The sequence below is a fragment of the Nematolebias whitei genome, chromosome 14, assembly GCF_014905685.2.
Source record: "Nematolebias whitei isolate Nwh7 chromosome 14, NemWhi1, whole genome shotgun sequence".
Lineage (NCBI taxonomy): Eukaryota > Metazoa > Chordata > Actinopteri > Cyprinodontiformes > Rivulidae > Nematolebias > Nematolebias whitei.
The window spans coordinates 22856608-22866951 of record NC_056511.1 but is presented as its reverse complement, the minus strand read 5'-3'; the positions used below and the strand labels follow the sequence as shown (position 1 = coordinate 22866951).

General features: G+C 47.1%; 1 protein-coding gene across 1 annotated transcript in view; it reads left to right on the top strand.

The window, feature by feature from the left end:
- LOC119420900 (neurexin-2) overlaps window positions 1-10344 on the top strand; it is a 267108-nt gene that overhangs the window by 59919 nt on the left and 196845 nt on the right. Inside the window, exon 2 of the mRNA XM_037688319.1 lies at window positions 1129-2237. Coding sequence (XP_037544247.1) covers window positions 1532-2237 — 706 coding nt within the window. The 5' untranslated portion in view covers window positions 1129-1531. The remainder of the gene's footprint in view (window positions 1-1128; window positions 2238-10344) is intronic.

The window sequence follows — 10344 nt, the reverse complement described above, 5'->3', positions numbered from 1 at the left end:
GGATGGATGGATGGATGGATGGATGGATGGATGGATGGATGGATGTTATTTTCTGACTGCAGTGATCCACCTTGGTTTTTATTCAGTCAGAATTAAATTTAGGTTTTGTTTTTTTTTTTTTCAATAAAGAGCCATCTATGACAGGTAAGATAGTGATCAATCTAAGCTCCGCTACAGAAGCCCACTTCAGAATAACTCAGATTTGTAGTTAGGAGTTTTTAGGACTGTGACTGTCAACCTGCTTTATTAATCAAATGTTTCTGAAATTACAGAAACTAGCTTTGACGTGCCGCTTTTATACAAACCTGTTTTTCCTGTTTTCATGCTGATTTCTGGTTTGATCTCTTAATCGGATCAGATGATCAGATCAGCCTGCTTCAGTGAGACGTGTACACAGACTGAACCTGGTTTAGAATAAATTGATCTGAAGGCACATCCTCAGCTGGGAAATAAAGCAAAACAAATAAAATCTTTATTGTTTAAGTACATAATGTTGTCGCTCGCCGTTCGAGTAGTTCCCCGCGACATGACTCAGCGCGGACCGGTGCTCGCCCTCCTCTGCTGTCACAAACGATCACAGGTTTTATTTTCTCGTTGGCTTCTAACGTAGACCTGGTCCTTTCCTCAGCTTCTGGCTTCATGTGCTGCTCAGCTGCAGCTTCTCAGTTTGAGGCTGAGCAGAGACCTGAAGGGCTGACATCACTGAAGTTAGTCAGGTCATGTGTTGAGCCAAAAAAATCCCTGTGAGGGAGTTTAAAACAGGACTTTCCCACCATCCTCTTGGAAATCAGTGAGGTTTGTGAGCTAGTTGCCCTTCTTTTCTTCTCTTTTTCTTTTTTGCTGGATGTTATGGAATGAAGTGTCCTGCCAGGATTCAGATTCTACAGAACTCAGCCAAAGAAACACAATAAGTGTCTAATGCCAAAATATTAAAGCTGTTCCATTAGAATCTGATGCCTCTGCTAAACGCAGACTTCTGAATCAATCACTCATCTTCTTCTCTCCCTCCTTAATGGTTTGTTAGATTTTGTAATTCATTTGCCTCGGTGCTCATAATTACCTTTTTGTGCAATCGGTGGCTCATAATGCTTCCAGCTATTCATTACCCGTTCTTCTTTCATGTCGTAGGATGTTGGGATGCTGAGGAGAGAGGAGGCTGGACCCAGGCTGCGTGCCTAGCGAACCCATGGAGGACTGACAGGAACAGTGCTGGATGGAGGCCAAGACACTGGATGGCGAAGACGAGGAAGCGCACAGCATTGTGGATCAGTCCAATCGTTTGTTCTCGTCCTCAGATCCCATGAAGATGCAGCGCGTTCCGCCATGTGCTTCAGCTGTGAGAGATGGGGAAAAGCTCCAGAGAGGCAACCAAGGCTGAACAAACTCCTGTGCTGCACGTAGGAGTCGGAGTCTTTTTCTGCATATTTTAGGGTGAAAAAAAACAACATAATTATAGACGGTTAAAAAAAAAATCACTTCCTGTAAGATTTAGAGACCGCACAGGAGCTGTTGCAGATAGGAAACAGGAGCCATGATGGGCAGCTGTGACGGCAGGGTTTCCTGGTGTCTGCTTTTAGCGGGCTTGGTGCTAACAGGAAGAGCTCTGGAATATGAAGGCGTTCCCGGTCAGTGGACTCGTTACGGTCAGTGGGACGCAAAAACGACCGGTGAGCTCAGCTTCATCCTGAAAACCAACATCAGCAAAGCCTTGGTTCTCTACCTCGACGACGGAGGGAACTGCGATTTCCTGGAGCTCCTGATCGCAGACGGGAGGCTGCAGATGCGCTTCACCATCCACTGTGCTGAACCGGCGTCCCTGCACACCGAGACGCACGTCAACGACCTGCGCTGGCACCGAGTCCTCCTCAACCGCAACTACAAGGAGACCAAACTGGTGGTGGACAACGAGGAGAAGGTGGCGGAGGTGAAGTCCAAGAGGAAAGAGATGGTGGTGGCCAGCGACCTGTACGTGGGCGGGATCTCGCCTGACGTGCGCCTCTCTGCTCTGACGTCCAGCACGGTCAAATACGAACCCCCGTTCCAGGGCTTCATCAGCAATTTGAAAGTGAGGGAGGCTCTGCCGGTGCTTCTGGACGGTCAGGCCGTGCACAATGATTTGGAGTACATATGTGATGCGCACTCTCCCTGCAGCAACAAAGGCCTCTGTTCTGTGAGCCAAGGAGAGGTCCTCTGTGACTGCATCACCGGCAGCCACCAAGGAAAGTACTGCCAGGAAGGTGAGGAGACCTTTACCACAGATACAAAGTCTAAATGTGCTTTTATTATATAAGCAGGGTCAGAAACATTTTGTTCTAATATATAAATATATGAGTCAACAGCAAAAACACAAAACAAGCAGATGACTGAGGCTAAAATACAGAGAAGTGATGATGCTGAGTAAATATTGGGACTTACCCTTTAATAAAGTATCTGTTTGAAGTATACAAACCACAGCCAGACTTAAGTGGAACAACTCAATACTTTGTATGTTATCTTACATTTATGGAAACACATGAACATAATGACTTAAAGTACCGTGTTTTTCAGACTATAAGGTGCAATATCAATGAATGGGTCTGTTTTCATACATAAGACGCACCGGATTATAAGGCGCATTAAGCGAAACAAGTTCATTTTGAAAGATTTTTGAGCGCAGTGTACCATATAAAATAGGTTCGAGGTCAGTAAACACAATAAGAATTAATGCATAAGGCGCACCAGATTATAAGGCTCACTGTCGATTTTTGAGAAAATTAAAAGATTTTAAGTGTGCCTTATAGTCCAAAAAATATGGTATTTTAAATATCACAAGAATCAGTACAAACACAAGTTGATATTCAATTATTGTTTCACAAAATAAAATACGGAACCAAAGATTCATAAAAAAATGAAAAGGAAGCAATATAGTAAGAAAAACCTACTGCAGTGTTTTATCTACTTCTGAATCAAACAAAAATGAATATTTGACATGGTTCAGATGGTCATGTAATCTGGATCTCCTTTTTCTGGTTTACTAACATCTAAATTTATAGTTTTTCACACTTCCTGTTGACATCACACACACGCACAAGCAGACAAGCTTCAGCACATCAACATATTTTTGAGTCTGGTGCAATCAGACTCCATAGAAAGTCCGACTGTATACACACTGCTGATCCTTTCAAAATAAAAAAACAAAGGTGTGGGTGTACAAAACAAAACAAAGCTAGGTCACATCCCCATCAGTTAGATTAATGGGGATGTGATAGATCGATAAGATTAGATACTTTAAATATTGGATACTTTTAAACTCCGTCAGAGGGAACAAATCCAACAAAAACAGAAATGGTCTTAAAACAGAGCCCTGAGGGATCCCAAGGGACAGATTAGTGGGCTCTGACAGGCTTTAATTAAAATCCTGTAAGACAGAAACTTTTCACCTGTTACCTATTAACCTTTGACTCATGAAGACACATCTTCAGATTTGTTTCAAACTTTATGTTGAGCGGTTTGGTGTGTCGGCCATTGTTCTGCACAGCCGGCGTTATCGTTCACCTCACAAACTGTTCAAATGTGTTATTAATACACCCATTCCAAACATAAAGTCCATGCTCCCATTGAGCTCCAGGGGATAATCAATAAAGCCCACTTAACAGCGATCCAAGACAAAGAGTGCTCCAGCGGTACTCACAGGCTGCTCGGTGAGGCCGTCAGCTCCTGGAGACGGAGGATAAGAGCTTTCTAATGCGAGACGTGTTCGCATCTTTTCAACGCTGACACATCTAACGGCCCCCAAATGGATGCCGTTTCCTTCTGGTTGGAAAATGAGCAGAACACCGAGCGAGGAGTTTAGCATTATAAAGTGAGCATTTAAACTCCTGCAGCACCGAACAGAGCGATGTGTAAACCCTGAAGTTTTTATTTTTCTTCCCTTCTTTGAAAAGCACTTCAGCTTTTTGGCTTTTATGAATGTTCATCATTAAAATGTGACGACGTGGGAACTCTGCAGGGTTCCTCTCTGTCCATAAAAGACGTCTGAGCGCAGGCTGAAGTGGTTTTCATTTAAGAATGACACATGTGATACTTTGCATCTATTTGTTTTTCATTTTAATGACGAACAAGATCACTTCTTCTAGTCAAAATACAGATATTTATATAAAAAGCAGGAACAGATAGATAATGACATGCTGTCTGTGTTTCTCATGATAAATTGTGAAAGTGAACTAACGCATGACCGTTAAAAATCTGTTTTTCTTTGTTCTCCTGCAGTTGTCCAGAGAGAAGTAGAAGGTAAGACACACATCAGATAATGAGCACAGTTTGTCTTTGGGATGCTCTTATTTGCAAAGAAAATTAGCCCCGCGTCGATGCGCGTTGGGTTTATTAGCAGGCTGTTATTTTGAGTTTGGACTGCAGTTCCTACATCCTCCAAATGAAGCTGCGCTCAGATTTACGATCTCTGCTCACGAGGTCACCGAGGGCGGGGCGCCTAATGTGCCGTATGCTCGTTGTGTTCACGATCAGCGGGCTGGAGGTGACCCAAGGTCTGCAGAGAACGTGGGAGTCACATTAACAGAGTGAATAACAGCAGTTTCATTATTTAAAAATATTTTTATCATTCTCCTCATTCTTCTCATCCTGATTCCTGTTCAGAGGTCTAGAAGGAGTTATCATCAGACCCAACATGACTGATCACTGCAGGCCTAAGATTTTATCATTTAAATTGAAAATGATGTTTTTTTTTATGTGGGTGTGGAAATAAAAAGGCTCGTCCAGTCCAGAGGGAGGCGTTTCTTCTTATTATTATTTCCACTGACCACAGACCGCTCTGTAACGAGGTGCATGTCCACTGAGATGAAGATGGAAAGAGAGTTGGGAGATTTGTTTAGCTGGCACCAGACAAATCCATCTCCCCCAGTAAGGACGCCTGGTTCTGGTGAAAGGGCAGCCAGCAGGCGAGCATCATAAATCACTGTTACTGACACAAGATGGCTGACACACACCTGAGCTGCACACACCTGCTGTATGCTGTACAGCAGCAAAACTGACCGAAGTCTGTAAAAACACTCAGGTTTCACCCAGAAATGATCCAGAAAACAAATATAACCAAACACACAGACCGTTTGAAGCCTCGTTCTGTGGAAAGGATATAATCAGTATCTTACCTGCTGTAGATAGCTTTTTGAATGAACTCAGGGGAGTTATTTCAGCCCACACTGACAAGCTAATGGCTAGTCTGAGCTGTGGATTGCTGCTATCTTGAGAACTGTTTACACGTGAACAATTTCTGGAAACGTTGGTTACGTACTGTAACCCCAGATTCTATGAATATAGGCGTAGCCCTTTAAGGCTGTCGCTGATGGGTTTATCCCGTTATGCAGAGCATAAGCACTGAAAAAAATTAGTCCACGCCCACCTGCTGTGTGGGCCCCACCCGGTCCGTATAAATTACGTTAAGAGCGGGAAATCGGCTCCCAAAATAGCTTTTTTCTTCAGCCATTTAGGAGCCAGTGAGGCCCGACGCTTAAAGGGCTACGCCTATATTCATAGAATCTGGGGTTACAGTACGTAACCAACGTTCTATTTCATATAGGCTTCGCCCTTTAAGGCTGTCGCTGATGGGTTAAGGGCGAAGCGGATGTGGTCCTCGCCTCACTGGGTCCATTCGAACACAGTAAGAAGCGGAAGCTTGCCCAAAAAACGTCTTGTCACCCAGCTCCCCGTGTGCATAAACTACGCATCGCGTAATTATGTGCCATGCACAGACGCATGTTGTGTAACTATGCGTTCTGACAAGCATGAATACCCCGGAAAAACTTTCAACGGGAAGAGGAAGTTGAAAAGAGGGGGGGAGGGGGGCATGAACCAACTGGTTCATGGCTGAACAGTATAAACAGATTAATGTCCATGAATTGATAAATAATCAAATGAACTGATTGGTAACAATAATCATGAACTGATTAGTGACAATAGAACCAGAAACACAGACACGACTGTGACTGATAACAACATCTCACACTGTAATGCATGCAGACAGAAGTGAGCTTAAACATAGTTCCATGAGAACAACAATATTCATTCTGTTAGAGCACTAAGGACAGAATGTGTCATGGAACGAGCCGTTACATCACGTAGGTAAAAGCGAATAAATGAGCAGGGTGTTGACCATGCAGCCGCAGTGCAAATGTCCTGCATTGACATACCATTATGCAGAGCAGTCGAAGATGCGATACCCCTGGTCGAATGTGCTTAGAGGTTGACAGGAGGCCCTAAATCTGATGCTCTGTAGGCTTCAGAAAAGGCCTCACACAGCCAGTGTGACAAACGCTGGATGGATAACGGCGACCTGCAGAAGCATCTCTATAATGCACAAACAATTGTTGAATTTGAACGCATTGCAGCGGTGCGCGTTACGTAACACGTCAACGCCTGCACCGGGCAGAGAAGATGAACAGATGCTTCCCCATCTGATCTGTGGGGGGGAAAAAACCCCTCCAACGATATCACTCTTGATTTAAAAGAGCTCGTGATGTTTTAGGCATAAAAGCTGGGTTGGTCTTAAATCAGCTGAGCTGCCCGTCAGCCTAAATTCTAAGGCATGACGAAGCAACAGAGAGGGCAGATAAATACTTACCCTCTTAGCGGGTGTTAAAACCAGCAACAGGGCTGTTAAAAGAGACAAGAATTTAAATGAAACCTGATCCAGAGGCTCAATTGAAGCTTTGATCAGGGCTCGCAGGACCAGCGTTAAACCCACTGTGGAACAAGTGGGCGTGAAACAGGCCTACATCTCTGTACACCTTTTAGAAACCGCTTCATCAGCGGGTGATAAAAGCTGTTCTGTCTCCAAACCCTTTGTGGCAGGAAGAGATGGCTGCAATCGTACGTTAAAGCGTACTGAAAGCCAACTCCCTATCCATCAGCTGTTGTAGAAAAACAACACGCCGCCTAAAAGGCATGAAGTGGTCTCTAAACCTTCTCTGTACACCAGCGCTGAAAAGCCGTCCCCTTGATGTGTACAGAACTGTGGTAGATGCAGCACGTGAATCTTGAATTGTGCACACTATCTCCTGAGGGAGACCCATCCTCTAAGTGGAACCACTCAGCGGTCAGACCCACCGGTGTTGACCTATTTCTGGGTAACTCTTGGTCGCTCCTCCTGCCTGAAGGAGAGCATCCTTCCTCCATGACAGTTCCACGGCGACCCAACAACAGACGTTGCAGGCCTGGGAACCATAGTGCGTTCACACGCCGGGAGCCACCAGGAGAGCTGTCAATCCCTCCTCTTGAACTCGGTTCATGGACCGTAAAAAACAGAGGAGGTGGGGGAAAAGAAACGCGTAAGAAGCGTTTTGGGCCACCGACTGTGAGCAAATGCGTCCCCCCCCAGCGATGGATCGTCTCGCGGGCTCAGGGAAAACCGTAGTTGACATTGAGCGTTCTTCTCGCATCGCAAACAGGTCCACAGCTGCTTTGCCAACTTCTGCTGCGTCTGAAAACATCAGATCCGGATGGAGGATCCGGTCCACGTAACGTGGGCCGCCCTTGGACGTCACATCAGCCCCTCTGTTCAGAACACCGGATATGTAAACCGCTCTAATAAAAGCAGGTTTTGATGAACCCAACTCAGTAGCTTTCGCACAATGTGTAACATCTGGGCTGAACGCACACCCTGATGGTTATGTACGCAGCAGTCATCATGATGTCTGTGTGAATCAACACGTGTTGATTCTGTAGCACAGGAGCAAGGTGTTGAATCACATTCAGTACTGTGCGACACTCCAAAACATTGATGTGGGCTGATGTGTAGTGGGGCCACAGCGCCCCTACTGCTTGAGATAGGTATGTCCCCCCCCCAGCCTGACAGCAACGTGTCCGTGAAGACTGACCCATGACGTGGGTCTGCTGAGGGGGACTCCCTCTGATAGAAAAACAAGGTGTTTCCCCAGAGTCGGAGGTCTGCTTCCACAGAGGAAAAGACAATGATCATCCGTCGTTTGTTTTACTGGATCCACATGCAGACGTGCAAAAACACCTCTAGAGGCGTCTCATGTGATAAACGAGTTTTCATGGTGGTTGAATTTAATTCCACTCCAGAAAACAAATGTCTGGGCCGGGAAAATCGAGCTTCCTTCCACTTATGGCGAAGCCCAGATTAACAGGTGTGATGTCAACACCTGATCCTGCATCAGCGCCTCCTGTCTGAAGTGACAGGATCCGCAGATCATCCAGGTAAAACAAAAAACTCTCGTCTCTGTGTTTTAGGATGATCGGTATGCGTTCTCTGGATGTTAAACAACAGATCCAAGAACGGTCTCACCCCTCCGATCCGTGAGTAAAACCCTCGTGTTTTCTCTCCCTTGGGGAACTCTGTAGATTACTTTTATCAGAAAACACTTGGATTTCTGCATTTAGGGAAGAGAATCAGTCTGATGATGACGGGACCGTTTATATAACTCCTCTGAATGGAGGGGTTCGGGTTGCAAACTGTAACTTGTACCATTTGCATAAACCCTGTCCATCCATCTGAAAAACGGCGAGCATGTTTTAGCCACTCTACGTAACGTTTGTGGATGAACGTGCGTTAATGATGCGTCATGTTTTGTACGGCTGTCAGCAGTCCGTCCCTCAACCGCCGTCATGCGTCGCGGGAATGTTTTCTGTGTGACCCCGGGCGAGACTTGAGCTGAAGGCGAAGCGTGTGACAGCTGATGACGCGGTGAGCTGCGCGTTTGACGTCGCTGTGCGAACGTTGAAAGGCGGAGGGCGTGACTTCATTTACACCGTGCTGTTGGAGTGAAGGCTGCTTAGCCCCGCGGGAGCACACGTTGTTCTCTGGAGGGACGCGCGCCGCTCTCGCTGGAGGGGCGCGCGCTGGAGGGAGGTGGGACTCATTACCGGGTTCTTCGGCTGCTTCACGTTTAAGCTGCGGTGAGCTGCCGAAAGCTGAGAGAGAAGGACCCCCACCCGGACCAGCCTGCGGACCACATTTATACCGATGTGAGCTGGTTAGCGCCGGCAGCTGTGTGCGCCAGCATCAACGCAGCACCGTTGAATGGAGGCTGTCATCTTAGTGTTCGACTCGTCATGTCAAGAGCGGCGGTGAATTAAAAACCCTATTTAAGGACACCGGCTCATGTGGAGGCTGTTCCATCCCACGAGTGCGAGTTGACACCGCTTGAGTGAGGATCATGCAGTTCTAGTTGGTAATGAGTTATTTTCGCTTACCGTTGTGCCGTGATCGACCCGTCATGTCTAGAGCGACGGTGAGTTTAAAAAACCTTTATTTAAGGACACCGGCTCATGTGGAGGCTGTTCTGTGATCGACTCGTCATGTCTAGAGCGACGGTGAGTTTAAAAACCTTTAATTAAGGACGCCGGCTCATGTGTGGAGGCTGTCCTGTGATCGACTAGTCATGTCTAGAGCGACGGTGAGTTAAAAACCTTTAATTAAGGACACCGGCTCATGTGTGGAGGCTGTTCTGTGATCGACTCGTCATGTCTTAGAGCGACGGTGAGTTAAAAACCTTTATTTAAGGACACCGGCTCGTGTGTGGGGCTGTTTCATCTCACGAGTGCGCTCTTATGTGTGCGGCCGCTGTGAGCTGATCCGGGCTTACAGACTGGCTAAAAAACAGACACTTGGATCATTAATGATGATTTATTTCAACTTTCGTGTCACTTTTACACACACCCTCCGGAGACCGTCATTTGAGAGCTTTCTCTCTCATGAGCTCTGCGATTGTTTGCCCAGAGCGCTGTCTTGCAGGCGAACTCTGGGGAAACGCTGAGCTGCAGGCTGCCGGAGTGAAGAGGGCTGGATTCTGACGGGCGGGGCTGGTGGTGGAACTCAGCGAGAGCCGCGGCCGTGGAAAAGTCGAAAACTTGCTCGCGACGGTCCCTCCAGCGGGGACGGGGTGGGCCGCGCGGCTTGATGAGGTGGCGAACAGCTTTTGGCACCTCCTCCGACTGTTTCACTTCGCCAGCATGGTTTGAAGCTGCTCTGAACAGCGCGTCCGCGATGGGCTTCATCAGGTCTTGTGCAGATTCTCCGGCAGCGAGGGGAGTAACGAAGCCAGGTGGATCGTTGGGTCATCGTCCTCCGCGCTGCAGTCCCCGACAAGGCAAACCGTGGGAGAGGCACACATGTTGAGCTGGCGTCAGCTGCTTTACAGAGGGAGATCTTCGTCTCCAAGGCAGGTCTGCGGCCTTCAATCCCTTGGACATGCTATATGCTAGCAGCGCACGTTGTTGCTAGCTGCGGCTGCCTGAAAAAACACGTCGGTGGGCTCGATTGGAGAGCGTGGTCGCCGTCTGTGTTCCTCCGGAGGGACGGGACGCTGCTCCGACCTGGGCAGCTTCGCT